The sequence below is a fragment of the Periplaneta americana genome, chromosome 13 (assembly GCF_040183065.1).
Source record: "Periplaneta americana isolate PAMFEO1 chromosome 13, P.americana_PAMFEO1_priV1, whole genome shotgun sequence".
Lineage (NCBI taxonomy): Eukaryota > Metazoa > Arthropoda > Insecta > Blattodea > Blattidae > Periplaneta > Periplaneta americana.
Genome location: NC_091129.1, coordinates 9,838,934 through 9,855,666, shown reverse-complemented (window position 1 = coordinate 9,855,666; position 16,733 = coordinate 9,838,934). Strand labels below are relative to the sequence as shown.

The 16,733-nt window shown below is 35.3% G+C and overlaps 1 protein-coding gene across 1 annotated transcript in view; it reads right to left on the bottom strand.

Moving 5' to 3' along the window:
* Positions 1 to 838: 838 nt before the first annotated feature.
* Positions 839 to 16,733, bottom strand: part of Flo2 (flotillin-2) — a 61,403-nt gene continuing 45,508 nt past the window's right edge. Inside the window, exons 4-7 of the mRNA XM_069842901.1 lie at positions 15,897 to 16,111; positions 13,211 to 13,394; positions 11,697 to 11,846; positions 839 to 10,401 (exon numbers count right to left, since the gene is read on the bottom strand). Of these exons, the coding sequence (XP_069699002.1) occupies positions 10,372 to 10,401; positions 11,697 to 11,846; positions 13,211 to 13,394; positions 15,897 to 16,111 (579 nt within the window). The 3' untranslated portion in view covers positions 839 to 10,371. The remainder of the gene's footprint in view (positions 10,402 to 11,696; positions 11,847 to 13,210; positions 13,395 to 15,896; positions 16,112 to 16,733) is intronic.

Below are 16,733 nucleotides of genomic sequence, written 5' to 3'. Positions count from 1 at the left end.
TGGTGTTTTTTTTCTAAAAGTATTTACGTCCCAAAAAAGTGTTATTTGCATTTGCGTTTGTACTCTACCCAAGGAATAAATTGTTAAAATTTTCGTAATCATATCACTTCCACTTTGTTTACCATAAAAATAACTGAAAAATAAATTAAAATGATTTACTGACAGGAATATTTTCGCTGTTTGCATTAAACTCAACTGCAATTTTGTCCCATGTCAATTTCTTCTTTTGGAGAGAACAATTATCAGATTTTTTACTTTTGACGATATCTCTATACTATTTCATAACAATTTCTCTTAGCTCACTTATTTCTTCTGTAAAATGCTTTCTCGACATTTTTTTATCATTTTAGCTCTATAATATTTACATCTGTATTTATGTACAATAATAATGTCGATTTAACGATATGAAGGCGCTGGAAAACAACTGAATGTACGAAAGCGCTCACGCCTAGCCATGTTGCCATATTTATTTCGATGTCAAGGGAATGCTCAGGGCATATGAAAGAGTAGTGTCTCTGCAATACGATCTCATTACTTAAGTGTTTCCTCATTATACGATCTCATTACTTAAGTGTTTCCTCATTTTATAAGTGACGACTATGAATTCGACACTAAATGTAATAATTAAAGTGTGTGTATTATTGTTACCAGTGGTACTAATAAAGCATGTTCGGTAATTTAACGACAGGTTGCGGTTTGGAGCGAGACAGAAACTCCTTTTCTTGGCAAGTCACCATTTTATTCACTCCAGAGCCGCAACTGTCAGGAATATAGGGATATATCACAAAGTGGATAAAGAAAGGGATTGTAACAGATTCATCATAAGAAAAACACAGAATTTTCCATAATGACACTAATTTTTGTTGCCTCCATTTATTAAAAATATGCACTCATTACGTTTCGATTCCATAATAATGTAGTTTTAAACACTAACAATTGCTAATTTTGTTAGTTGATTTTTGTGTTCTATACAAAAGAAAACACTCCATTATTTATTCTGCTGTCCCTAAGACATATTTCATTATCCTTGTATTTCTCACAAAGACTAGAACAGTGGTCTTCAAGCAACTCTAAGTTTCTGCTGTAATTAGACTGAAGGCCTCTGGACTAACATAACATCATTGTTCTTCTTAAGGGACACCAGACACCGGCTACTTAAAAAGAGTACACATTTCTTTTCTTAAAATATCAGCTACAAGTAAAAATACCTTGTGTAAATGGTATGTATTGTTGCGATTCAAGTGGGGGCAGGGGAGAGGAGAGGGTTCACACATAATTTGTTTCCAGCCAACTTGCCAGCTTGAGACTTACTGTACTGGTACTTGAGAATATCTTTATAATAATATTAATTTCTAAACACTTTTCTATGTTAAAGTCTTACTATTAAATATCTACCGCCAAAGTATATTTTGAACCACATTTGTAGTGAATTTGTTATGACTAGACTTCGTTGAATTGCCACACGCAGCATGCAATCAGGTTGCCGATGTACGGTAGTATAGAGGAGGTGAGCGACTGCCTGGTCTCGTAGTATAAGCAGTTCATGTTAAGAGTTGTGACTTGTCCAAATAGAGCAGCTACAGCTAATGTATATCTAAGTAAGCACTTGTTTTTGAATTGCTGTGATTGGAATAGTCAAAGCTTAACATTTGTTCAGTGCAGACAAGAATTAAATCAAACATACTACAATGAGAGTGTTGCTGTTCCAAATAATTTCCCCTGGAATACCCTTACCCCTGCAACCAGTCTTGACCCGTTGGGGAATGTGGTTGGATGCTGTTAATTATTATGCAGAACATTACGACAAAATAATGGAGGTAATTGATGCATTGGATAGCACAGACAGTTCTGCTGTTGCAGCTGTAAAATCATTGCCTACTGAACAGCTATTGGAAGATATTCTGTTCATTGATTCTAATTTTAAAATCGTGTCCAAAAGCATCATCCTGTTAGAGTCGTCTAAACTACAACTCTCAGAAGCCCTTAATATTGTGGATAAAGTATCACAAACCGTTATCCAAAATAACAATTCACTAATTTCAGAAAAAATGAAATGTAAGTTGAGAAACATTATTGCTAAAAATTCTGCCTATTCACAACCTTCGTACTATAAATGATGTACTATCAGGTCACGACAAGACATCTGAGGTTAGTGTACTAAAAAGTAGTGACTTTCCGTTCTTCAAATATGTACGTATTACATCGTGTGATGTTGAACGTACATTTTCCCAAAATAAAAACTGTTTAAGTGACCATTGGAAGAGGTTACTTTGCAGTCGCTCAAAATGTACGTAACTCTTCACTGCAATGCACATATTCAAGGATGATGTGAGTATCTTACATTAAATTTTAAGAGTTAATATATCTCACTATAAAATAATTGTGTATTTACATGTTTAGACATTTCCTACTTCAATGATCATTCATTATATTTCTTGAATGCAGGGTACAGGTTTTATTGTAACCGCAGTATACTGCTCGGTGTTTACATCAGAGGCATACTCCATCCTTTGCATGCTCCCTTGTCATACAGTCTATACCGCGTGCGCAGTAAACCTTGCGATTCTCGTGGCAATTCCACGAAGTCTAGTTATCACCTTATAAAAGCACTTTTGTGAATAGTAACCCTTTATGTTGTTTTCTTTCGCTGTGCTATCACAGAAATCCATGAATGCATAAATATATCATTATAAAATAATGCACAAACTTTCAAGCTACAATCCACTGAAACACAATGATGTTTACAACACAAAGAAACATGAACATTAAGACCCTTTGCTGGGGTAAACATAATCTCGTGAAACATCTTAATTGTCATTTGATGGAAATTAATTCAGGAGCGAGGAATAGCTTTAAAGTTTCCATGCAGTCTCGTGTACTCCACGCAAGCAAGAAAGTCACTGGAAACATAGCATGTGCTTCTAGCAGACAATCCATTATAAGAAAACGCACGACAATATAGGGATAATGCGGCAGTGATTTTTTCTCTTATTTTAACAATGCTTTTCGCTCCTTTTTTGTTTGTACGTGCCTTTCAGCTCCAGTTCTCTAACAATAGATACCAGTTACTGTTCCCAGTTTCTGTACTAAACGCACTTCATAGTTTAAGTTTATAATATTACACTTTACATGCGTCATCAGATTTGTAAACACTCTGAACTCCTCCTTCCTCACTTTCTGGACGAATCCCATACAGAACTTATGGGATAAATGTTTTATCAAAGGCCTTGTTTTAGTTTCTTAATGAAATGATCTTTCTTATAGTGACCATTTACTTTAATTTTAAATGTATCACATTTTTGTTCCTTTACTCAAACGTTTGCAACTGAAAAGGGGAGAAATTAAACCACTAAAATGTGAAACAAAATATAATGTTGAAAGAATAATCATTTTCAAGATAAAAATAAAATTCAACAGAAATATCTATTTACAAAATGGGTGTTCTAAGACATATTTTCATTCTTTCTAGATCATGAGGCTAATGCGAAATTTTTCCGCAAAACGTACTCAGGTACATAATGGAGGAAAAACTCGTCACAGTTACATATAAGAAACTAATTATAAAGAAGAGTACAAAAATACAGACGAATCTTTGGAAAATATCTTTCCCCTAAGCTAATTGAATTAGTGATTTCTTGTCATAAGGACAATGACAACTGTAACTACGATGTAATTAATTTTATACTGAATTTGAGTTATGAAACTCTAAAATATTTTTTTCTTTCCTTAAGCGAAGGAAGACAAAAATAGTTTAGAATATTAGCATCAAAAACATGTTATGTGCTCTTAATATGTTTGTTTTAGAGATAATGATTCATGTATAATGTTTGCAAACAAGTTTCAGCGTAGTACTTTAAATGAAGACCAAAATGACACACTCACAAAACGAATTGCAGGGAAGAAATTGCCTCAATATGTTCACAGACAAACTCATTAATGCAGCACTTCAAATCACAACAATTAGACAGATTCGCAAACAGTACTGCAACAACTCTTGTGTAAAATAATGAAGGATCAAAACTATACTGACATGAAAATGTTTGGTGAAATTATTACGTTAATTTTCTTAGAGAAAACATGCTATTTACAATGTATCCAAATGTGACTTAAACTACATTGATTAAAAAAACAGTTCAGAACTTTATTTGTACAAGAAAAAACTCTCACTTTACATTCCACTAACATAAGGACAATATGTCTGCACTTCATAAGCCATCATCTCATCAGGAGTTTGAACTTCGGTTACCGTTTACTTCATGTTATTAATAACTATAAAATACTTGAATAAACAACAGAATTTCTGTCTTTTTCCAAGTCAAAGAATTGTACAAACCAAGTTCTGAATTAGTGCAAAAGTATGAATTCTTTTGCCTGATGCTGTTTGAAGATTAAGGTATAAAGTTTTAGCAAATGCCTCATAATAATAGCAGTAAATAAATTGTTTCTCTATATATTGTTATTGTGCAACCTTTTTTTTTTTTTTTTAATTTCTGCTTGCATGTAAAAAAAGATTAAAATAACCTGTTCTTTCTATAATGGGCAAATATATGTATACGTTCCCCATAAATAATACAGGTAATAATCATTTATAGGGAATGACAAATCAAGACCCCATCTACACAATATAACATAGCATGGGACAGAGGGGGTCTTCAATGAACACATTACAGAATTTTAGCATCTTTGCTTAAAAAACACAAAAAGTAAAACTTTGCCAAGCTTGCATAATAATAAAAGATCGGTTAACGTTCTAGTTGCAGTAACATGGTGGTCATTTCACTTGCGTTCAGAGGCTGATAGGCAACCATCCAACACTGCCAGTGTTGAATCCAGTTACAGTCTTTCCCACCGTCCGGGGGAAATATCGAGAAAGATGTGTTTAATAGTCATTATTTGTAGTATAACACTGATGGTAGGTGCGAGTTTATCAAACAAGTGTTGAAAACTTATTACATATATGATTGTATGATCTTATATATTACACATTTATTCTTCTATTTAACAAAACACCACTATATTGAAGCAGATCTTAGGATTGCTAACCACAAAAGCATCTATGTACAAACCTACCAAAACAAACATCTTATGTCACTCCATTGAGGCAAGCACATAGTTTCATAGTAGGGAAATAGACTGCTTCAGTTTGGACCCCAAAATTGACTAACATTTCATATACCTCCAGTACATTTAGTAGCCGATATAATGGATAGTGCAAAGGACCAACTGCTTTATAATGATCAGTCAGAAAATAAGTATACAAGATTTTTCATTTAATGGATATATTTAATTAGCTACTATGGACAATGCATGATTTCGTACAATACTTGCACATTACTCGAATAATAATTAAGGTTTTCCCACAAGATTTCATCATTTTTATGGCAAAGTGCATCAACATCGGTTAAAAACGCAGTAATCATAGATTACGAAACGACGGTTAAACAGTAACCGTGGTTAAAATGTAATTTCTGTGCACCATTCACAATCACCGATTACTTAAACATGGCTAACTGACACCTCATTTAACCAGAGTAAAGTCTATGATGGTACACTGTTTCTACAAAATGACTAAAGGAAAGCATCCATACCGTTGCAAAGATAATAGTCAACGTCTAAAAATGACTGTGCTCACTACGTTCTACATCGAAATGAACGTGTCCTACATTTTCGCGTTGCATTTGTTTGCCTTTCAGCACTGCTATATTTACGAGTTGCATTTCTTTGTTTTTCAGTGTTGTTAGGTTAAAATCGTACAAAATGGAAAATTGGATGCAAAAATGATTATATCCTAATGTAAGGTTGAAGTATTGATAATAATAGTAAACTGCCCCCCATTGAGGGTAGCCCTTACGGACTCAGTATATCCTAAAAAAAAAATTATTATACATATGTAAACATAGATATTAAATTTTAAAGAAGGGAAACAAAGAAAAGGGCGTGAAAAATTACAATTGCTATTAATGTGGCACCATATGATTAATTAGGATTTGGCAGAATTTTTTTAACACAATTATCACAATGTCATCCCTCAGAGATGTTGGTAGAGCAAACTGCCATCGAAATTCTTCGAAAAAAGCTGGTATAGTCCCTCGAGCACCTATGAGCAAGCCATATACCTCAACGTGAATTAAGGCATATTTCAGCTTGAAATAGTTGACTGTAGGCTCATAGATCGACTTCTTCTCATGGTGGACCTCAGCTGACTGATGAAATTCTACTTCAAAATGTATCATGGGGTCCATAATGATGCCCTGTTTATTGTCAGCATTGTACGCTAAAATATCTACTCGTCGTTGACCCATTTTCAGCTAGACAGGAGATTTCTTCTTCTACTATCCAGCCCTTATTTCTTAATGCGGCAGAAATTTTGGATCTTACAAGATGATGTCTAGAGTTCCTCAAGATGTAAATATATTATATACAAAAGAAGGAATATCCATAAAGGAAAAGGATGCAAAAGATGAGTAGGAATGTGTGTACGATCCAGGATCCCATTTACATCAGGGAACTGTGCATTATCCTAAGATCCATCCCTAACCTCTCTTTGTTCAGCCAGTGACATAGAGAAAGAGATATTCGAGTATTCCCTCTTAAAATACAGAAAATAATAGTTACATAGAATCGTAATATAAGCAGCCGATCCATAGGAGAAAATGACTGTTTTTGGGTTATATCAAATGATCCATTTGTAGATTTTGATAAACGAAATCCCTCCTGAAATTTTCTGTCACCTAATTCCTCGTAAGAATTTTCTCTTTCCACTAAAGAAACTTCACGCTCACTATCATCTCTATCCAAGTAATTCAAGTACTGTATAATAATAATCGTCTTCAAAATAAACATCTGTGGCTCTGGCCGCCATTTTGCTTTACAGTACTTGGTCTACTAATCACTGGTTATCTCCTTTAACCGCTCGAATATGGCTGGTTAGAGATTACTGTGGTTAACCTCCTATTTAAGTCGTAACCGCGGTCGATCCACTGTAAAAATGCTTAACCACGGGTTAGCTGACAATTTTAACTGGTGGTTACACTAACCGACGTTGATGCACGTGGGCATAAGTGTAATTAATATTTGCATTATTTCTGCTTTATGGATTTTATTTTATCAAGATCAAGATCTAAGAATTACAGAAAAGGAATGAGCTCGAATATGGCCGGTTAGAGATTACTGTGGTTAACATCCTATTTAAGTCCTAACCGAGGTTGATCCACTGTAAAAATTCTTAACCAGGGGTTAGGTGACAATTTTAACCGGTGGTTACACTAACCGACGTTGATGCACGTGGGCATAAGTGTAATTAATATTTGCATTATTTCTGCTTTATGGATTTTATTTTAGCAAGATCAAGATCTAAGAATTACAGAAAAGGAATGAGCTCGAATATGGCCGGTTAGAGATTACTGTGGTTAACCTCCTATTGAAGTCCTAACCGAGGTCGATCCACTGTAAAAATGCTTAACCACGGGTTAGGCGACAATTTTAACCGGTGGTTACACTAACCGACGTTGATGCACGTGGGCATAAGTGTAATTAATATTTGCACTATTTCTGCTTTATGGATTTTATTTTAGCAAGATCAAGATCTAAGCATTACAGAAAAGGAATGAGCTCGAATAAGGCCGGTTAGAGATTACTGTGGTTAACCTCCTATTTAAGTCCTAACCGAGGTCGATCCACTGTAAAAATTCTCAACCAGGGGTTAGGTGACAATTTTAACCGGTGGTTACACTAACCGACGTTGATGCACGTGGGCATAAGTGTAATTAATATTTGCATTATTTCTGCTTTATGGATTTTATTTTAGCAAGATCAAGATCTAAGAATTACAGAAAAGGAATGAGCTCGAATATGGCCGGTTAGAGATTACTGTGGTTAACCTCCTATTGAAGTCCTAACCGAGGTCGATCCACTGTAAAAATGCTTAACCACGGGTTAGGCGACAATTTTAACCGGTGGTTACACTAACCGACGTTGATGCACGTGAGCATAAGTGTAATTAATATTTGCATTATTTCTGCTTTATGGATTTTATTTTAGCAAGATCAAGATCTAAGCATTACAGAAAAGGAATGAGCTCGAATAAGGCCGGTTAGAGATTACTGTGGTTAACCTCCTATTTAAGTCCTAACCGAGGTCGATCCACTGTAAAAATTCTCAACCAGGGGTTAGGTGACAATTTTAACCGGTGGTTACACTAACCGACGTTGATGCACGTGGGCATAAGTGTAATTAATATTTGCACTATTTCTGCTTTATGGATTTTATTTTAGCAAGATCAAGATCTAAGAATTACAGAAAAGAAATGAGAACTATAACTAATACTTATTCAAACCATTTAACATTATCACATAACTCTAATCACTCAATGTTATAGAATTAATCTAAAAGATGACATTTGTATTCTATTTTCTGACTTACATTTTCAAGTAGTTAAAAGAACCTTGAAAAAGTCTATTTTATTGTAGGTATATAATAAAGACTATCTGCAATGGAGGTTATACTTGGAGACATGAACCTTCCTTCGGTAGGAACATGAACTTAACAGTCATATCATTAAGGCTTTCACGGCAATATTCATTAATTGAGATTCTTTTTGACCCCGCAATCCTTGTGTTTCATCAGAAGATAAATTATATTTATTTCTTCTAATGAAACAGATGCAAATTCTTAAGAAGCTCGACGACTTAACAGTTGCTAATTCAAAATACAATCTATGTATAGAAAACTACCATTTCGCATGTTACTTTCCTCTTCCCATTCATAACAAGACACTGTTAAGGACAGAAGCAGTACCTCTTTGGTGTCATGATTCTGGATTCAACGCTGTCCACCGTCTATTGTTATAAAGCCACTTTGAGCACCTTACCTTGTATAAACACATGTAAAAAGGATCAATGGAAAAAGCAAGCATTGTGTTTTATAACATTTAACTTCATGTTAAATATACTAGATGACCTTTCATTTCATAAGCTCATTTCTTTTAAGATATCACACACACAGTTCATTATTTCATGGTAAGCCCACTCTTGAATCCATTTCTATACACGCAAATAGCTAATTAATGATATCACATAATGCAAGACTGGCAAAGTTTACAGTACGTACCTTATAATAACGTCATCTAATAATTACCTGACCTGCAAATTATGTATACGTATGAAATGATACCTCATAAATCCATTATATGTTAAGAAAAAACACTTCTTTCTTATCTGAGTATCATCATCATATTTTGCCAAGGTCTGAATTTCATAGTTGAGTTAAAATTGCAGAATTACAGAAGTCAACAACTGTTTGTACAGTCAATCTGGCAATTAATGAACTATCAAGATCAAATTAACTCTATAATAAAAATGCAATGCAGCAAAATTAACTAAATACAGTATCTATATACTTTGGCAGGCTGTGTAGATAATGAAACAATTTTTATAATTACATAAAATAAATGAATAATTAAGTAAACAAGAGTTTCAATCGTTTCAAGCTTAAAATGTTATAATACTATACAAACCATAAGCATAATTAATAGAAAATAAGAAGCGTTGTGTGTACTGGCAACAGAAAAGAAAAATTCCAGTTTTCACTTCACTTTTTTAACAATATATTTATTTCAAGTTAAAAAGAAAAACAAAACAAGTGAGAATGCAAATACTTGGGACTTGGTTGAGAGACTTAAGACGATACTTTCAACTTCTATCATTTCACATCCCATATTTAAATGAAATAACTGACACTAATTTGCTTATATAAGAAAAATATCTTAATAATATCCCAAGAAGATCAAACTTGAGTCATGCACGATTCCCTTAAATAATTATACGAAGTAACAATGCCCACTAAGATGTACACTTTCTTACATGTAAGCTATAGAAATATAAGATCCTATTAAATACAATGATTCCAAAATATCTAAACTTTACCATACAAATTACAGGATACGGTATTTATAAATCATATGCTTACAATATTTAAGGCATTTTTGAGGAGAAGATTCATTCAGTTAAGTGTACAAAACGTTCCTACCAACTAAGCTACAAACAAACACAAATACCATATGAAAATTATTGTGGTACGTACATTCAATGGATTTATGCGATATTACTAATGCAGGTCAGGTATAATTGCATGCTTCACACTTCAGTGTCCTGCTTACACTTGCTGGTTTATTTAACTGTGTATTTCTGTTACATATATATCTTTTATTTTATGTTACTAGGCGCAAAACTGTACCTGAGAAAGAGATGAAGAGATGTGTGAAGTGTTCATGATGTTTTATCCCCTCGTTAACAGGCGTGACGGTTAAAAATGACCGTCGATGGCATGACACTGCTGCTCAGTTCAGCTTGGCTTGGGAATGAACTGCGAACATTACTTTGCACCTGGAACTTTACTCAGCACCTGTAATTAAGTCAAAAATACGCTTAGGCTATTGGTAACCAAAGGCATTTTTAAATACCGGAGTTGCTCAATTGTTATTAAGATGCTTTGGAATTCACATAATGTTCACGTTACATTATGACAACATTGAAGCAATGAAAAAATGAGGTTTGTAGGAAACTCTACTATAAGTAGGTACCGGTACTCTACCATTTCTTCATAAAAGCTCTGTAAGACTAGTGTTGTTAGGTTAAAATCGTACAAAATGGAAAATTGGATGCAAAAATGATTATATCCCAATGTGAGGTTGAAGTATTGATAGACTTACTTACTAGATGTACAGTCTTTGGAATGAAATTTAAAAAAAAATGTTATGAAGCCAACATTTAATAAGACCAAAAATTAAATTTCTGTATAATATGAATGCGAAAAATACACTTATCTCAGTATCATGTTAAATTTTTGCTATGTTTTTATAAACGTGACAGTTTTCATAATGTATTAATGCACGGCTTTCAAGATAAATAAAACTTTATTCAACAATCAAATTTATATTGGATGATTTTTCGTTGCTTTGTCTAAGAGTATTAAAATACATGGAAAAGTAAAATTTGTAACAGTGTACCAATTTTATTAATATCACCGCGGGCTCATGCTTAACATGTCGGCATCACACAATAACGTGCGGTGTGCTTTTAAAACATAATTTTGTCGACCGATTGTTGCTCTGTAGGTTTCACTCTAAGCGTCACGTTGTCACGTCTACTTCCTCGATAAGAATAAGCACTAGTTTGTTATATTGTTAAGTGGCTATTATTATTATTATTATTATTATTATTATTATTATTATTTCATATACAAGTACGTTGACAATCTTAACTCTTAATAATAACTCTTTAATAATAATTTTTAATCACATACCTTAATGTTCGTCCTCAGCACAAGACATTGCAACCTCGGTTTTAGTCCACGTGGATTAGACAAGTAGGTGTCATTTAATAATGGAAGCAGTTTATTGGTTGCAATATTGAAATTGAGGCGAGTGATTGGGGTGGCGACATAAGAAATTGAAAACAATAAAACAATTAACTTTCAAAGACCTGTCGAATGTTAACCATGAGAGAGCGGTGATAATACTATACTTTCGTGAATGTTGCTGGAGATCGACCAATACTGTATGTTATTAAAAACAGCTACCAGTAATAATATTAAATTACATTTTAAGGCAAAACACTTCATAAATACATATTGTAAACGAGAATCAAGTGTTCGTCTTAATTATATTTCCTTTTACTTAAATTTGATGTTGCACTTACCTTTGATAAGTCAACCCCGGTAAGGGCATGGACAGCTGGTGGGACCTGCCCCACTAACCTTGTGAGTTCACCCGTCACATTGCTGTCTCCACCTCCAAGAAGCACAATCTCCTCTGTCTTCGCTAATGGAGCAGATACTTCCGCGGCAATCTGGGAAAGAAAAATTAAAATTTACAAGTACCCTACATATAAGCTAATACTGGTACTTACTATTAAATACATAATTAATTGGTTCATCATTTCTTAATCCATATTTTTTCTATTGGGTTATTTTACGACGCTGTATCAACATCTAGGTTATTTAGCGTCTGAATGATATGAAGGTGATAATGCCGGTGAAATGAGTCCGGGGTCCAGCACCGAAAGTTACCCAGCATTTGCTCGTATTGGGTTGAGGAAAAACCCCGGAAAAAACCTCAACCAGGTAACTTGCCCCGACCGGGATTCGAACCCAGGCCACCTGGTTTCGCAGCCAGACGCGCTGACTGTTACTCCACAGGTGTGGACATTTAATCCATATTACACAGTGGTTAATTAAGAGCTATTTTACACTTTCTTTTCTCTTGTACAGAGAAGGTACTGCAGCCTGAGGCTTACTGTGCCTACCACTCCTAATCTGTGAATGATTAGGTAGCCGAACGGCTGTGCTCTTGTACAAGTACAGCACTCCGCACCCAGTGAACTGAACCCGGGCTATGGTATGGATGATGATGATGATGATATGTGAATTAATGATGGCAAAATGAGTCCGAGGTCTAATGCCGAAAGTTACCCAGCAATTCTGTTTCAATTGATTGAGGAAAAACACAGGAAAAACCCCAACCAGGTAAAGTGTCTCAGCCAGGATTCGAACTCAGGGCATGTAGCATGTATGGGTGAATCCAGAAATGTTAACTGGAAAACCTTTGGCGAGGCCAAGATGTAGATGGGAGGATAATATTAAAATGAATTTGAGGAAGGTGGGATATAATGCTAGGAACTGGATTAATCTTGCTCAGAATAGGGACTGATGATGGGCTTATATGAGGGCGGCAATAAATCTCCGAGTTCTCTCAAAGCCATTCTCAAAGCCTGTTACAGTATTTAATCATAGTAGTAATTTAGGCCCAAGAATATATAACAAATTTATATTTAAATATCCTAATCTTGTCAATTCTAATAGTTCTAGTATTAAATTTAAAAAGTTATGTATGGATTTTATAAAAATTGAAAAATTATAAATTTAAATTTAAATACTATAATTGCACAGTAGACATAAGACAAATTGTATTGTATAATTATTAATTTCAATTCAGGAATCCGCCCCTGAGCACGAGTTCTACTCTTTCAAGGGCGAGCTAAAGTTTTTCTGTATATATTATATTTTATGTTAGAATTATTAGCAAAATAATAAATAAATAAATGTTGTTGGCATATGCAAAAAAAATAAATAAATAAATAAGATTGCCTCTGACACTTGGAAAATGAATGTCACTGTATAGACTGTATAAACTGTATATTTATAATATTTTTACCTTGGGTAATGCCTCCAGTACCAAAGACATGATAGCAGCATCTCCATACTGCTTATACACGGCGGCCTTCATACGCATACGTTCAGCCTCTGCTTTGCCAACGCCCTCGATAGCGTATGCTTCCGCTGCTCCGATCTTCTTAATCTTCTCAGCTTCAGCTTTTGCTACTTCTACAGTCTGTGTTCTGAAACGATTTAAAATTTTGCAATACATTTTAACATTTCCTAAAGTACAGATTCTTAAAACCAATTAGAAAAGAAACCGATATCACTAGCAAGTTGTTGCTGTTAACTATTGCTGAGTTCTTGGCAATAAAGCTGTTAACTCTCTTGCTCTCCAATATTTCTCACACACAGCGGATTTAGAGTAGTGATGGGAGTATTCGAATAAAAAATATGACATAACTAACCTATACACAAACATACCCATACAAGATACTGTGACAGCTGCAACGGGGTTTGAACACGCGTCCGACAGGGCGCGCGGCAGACGAAACGCTGGTACGGGGAGCATCTGCATGCTGAAGGGCAGAGGGGGTGTATTACATCAACGCGACGAGGGGAGAGTGCGCGCGCAGCTGCTACTCGCGGAGTGAAGGGGGGACGGACCCTCCCGAATCTTCTAGAGAAGTCCGTCCGAAGTGGAGATAGCCAGATAATTCGAGAGGACACCCGTAGAAATTTCTCGTAACTATGAGTTTGCTATAAAAGAAGAAACGCCAGCGAACTCGGGCAGTTTCAGTTATTCAGTCAGTGAGTAAGCCAGAGCAAGCAAGCCAGTCTTGTGTACAGGAGTTCAACTCGAGTGTGCGTCCGCAACTGTGTCAGCATCCGAAGGGCTGAGTTCGAGTGTAGTGGACCGCAGTTGGAGGGACCTGAGTTCGAGTGCAGTGGACCGCAGTTGGAGGGACCTGAGTTCGAGTGCAGTGGACCGCAGTTGGAGGGACCTGAGTTCGAGTACAGTGAACTGTCTCTGAAGGTCTGTGGTTCGAGATACTGTGAACTCGAGTGACTGAGCTAGAAGAACTGTGAACTGAGAACTGATAGTTCTGATTTGTAAATAGTGCTTTGTAAATATTAGTTAAGATTAACAGTTCATTGTTGTTCGTAATAGTCCAAGTAAATTGTCATTGCTGTCAGTGGAGTGCTATAACGAATACTGTGTTGAGTGAAAATCCTATTGTTGACGAGAGCGTTTAAGGTGAATTGTAGAAAGGAATTATTGTTGGAAGAATAAAATCCTATCGTTGAGTTGAAATAAATTCACAATACACTACAGATACTAGAACAAATGCTCAAAAACAACAACACACCACAAGAACACATTAAAGAAATCATCCACACCACAGACATCATCATAAAACAAAACTACTTCACATACAATAACAAATATTACACACAAACCGAAGGCCTACCCATGGGATCACCCATTTCCAGCATACTAGCAGAAATATTCTTACACCACATAGAGCAGACATACATACTAAACGAAGACAACAACCAACACGCAGACAACAACAAATATTGGCACAGATACGTAGATGACATACTAATACTATACAAAGGAAACAAAAGACAGATCCAAAACCTACATCAACACATAAACAAAATACACCCAAAGCTACACTACACATTAGAAATTGAAAACAACAAATCCATAACTTTTCTAGACATCACAATAACAAAAGTAGACAACAAACACACATTCAAAGTATACAGAAAACCCACAACAACAACACACATACACAACACATCCAACCACCCCACACAACACAAACAAGCTGCATTCCGAACAATGGTACACAGACTAGGTACTCAACATACCAATGAACCAACAGGATTACAAAGAAGAGCTAAACACAATCAAATACATAGCACAAGAAAACGGATACAAGCCTAACATAATAGACAACATGATACGTAAGACAAAACATAATCACAAAATACATAAGAATACAACACAAACACAAGAACACAAAAAATACATCACACTAACATACAAAACAAAAACACACACAAAATTGCAACCTCATTCAAGAAATTAAATTACAACATCGCATACAGAACAAATAACACTCTACAAACATCTCAACACACAAACAACACAAACAAACAAATACAACCACACAGACGTATACAAACTCAAATGTAACACCTGCAACAACTTCTATACAGGATAGACAGGCAGACCATTTCAAACACGTCACAAAGAACACATCACAGTCATAACAAAATTACAAAACACCTCCACATATGCACAATACATCACAAATGCTAACCACACCCACAGAGACATCAACACAGACATGGAAATACTACACATTCAACCAAAAAGCCAGAAACTAAACACACTAGAACAATATGAAATATACAGACACACGAAAACACATCTCAACGAAATTCTCAACACACAACTCAACTTCAAAACACACACACTCTTTGACTCTACACTATACCACAGGAACACACCCTCACAGGAAACAAAACAGGTGGCGCCAAGACCAACAACAACCAGTTCTGAAGATGACCCATAAATAGGTCGAAACATGTAAATGAGGTACGTTGAAATTTAACACAGGAAAGTCTTACCATACATATTCCGAAGTGATACAGTGTTAAAAGTTGTGTAATCAAGATGTATAAACAAATTAATTAAAAATATATTTTATGAAGACTGTTCATTATACCTTTTTCCTTCAGCAATCATCTGGACCCGGTAGCTTTCAGCTTCAGCTGGCAGTCGGACTGTAGCATTCAGCTCCCTCTCTTTTCTCTGAACCTCTTGCTCTTCAACTTCTATTTGTTTTCTTCGCTCAACAACTTCAATCTGAATCTCCTCATTACGGATCCTCTGGCGGATCTTAGCTGCCTGTAGCTCATATGCTAGCTGTGCTTCGGCTTTCTACAACACAAAATGGGACAGAAAATTTTGATTCATTGCTCTATTCAAAAACTGATTATACTTTCTCAGACGAATGTCAGAAATACAATTACTATTAGTACTAAAAGACTCTGCTAAAAATACAACACACCTTCTCTCTCTCATGCATAGACTTGAGAAATAAATAATAAATAATTAGGTAATTTTGAAGATACGATGGAAAGGTATGATGTCAAATCATCATCATCATCATCTTCCTAACAAGTATTAGGCCAAGTGGCCTGTTACGGTCTCAAACTAGAATTTTCAGTCCATCTCTTCTTTGGACGGCCTAGAGATCTTTTGCCATATGGATGGTAATGAAGCAGTGCTTTTGGAATTCTGCATCGATTCATTCGTTCGAGATGACCCTTCCACTGAAGTTGATATTTGCTGATGAACTGCATAATGGGTTCTATTTGAAGTTCTTGCATTAGGTCCTCATTTTTTTTATGATCCCAGCGAGTATATCCAGCTGTTGCTCTCATAAACCTCATCTGACTTGCTATTATTCTACTGACATCTTTATTCTTCACAGTCCACGCTTCGCTACCATAGCTTAATACTGGCTGTGCTAAGGTTTTATACAAGCCTATTCTTGTGT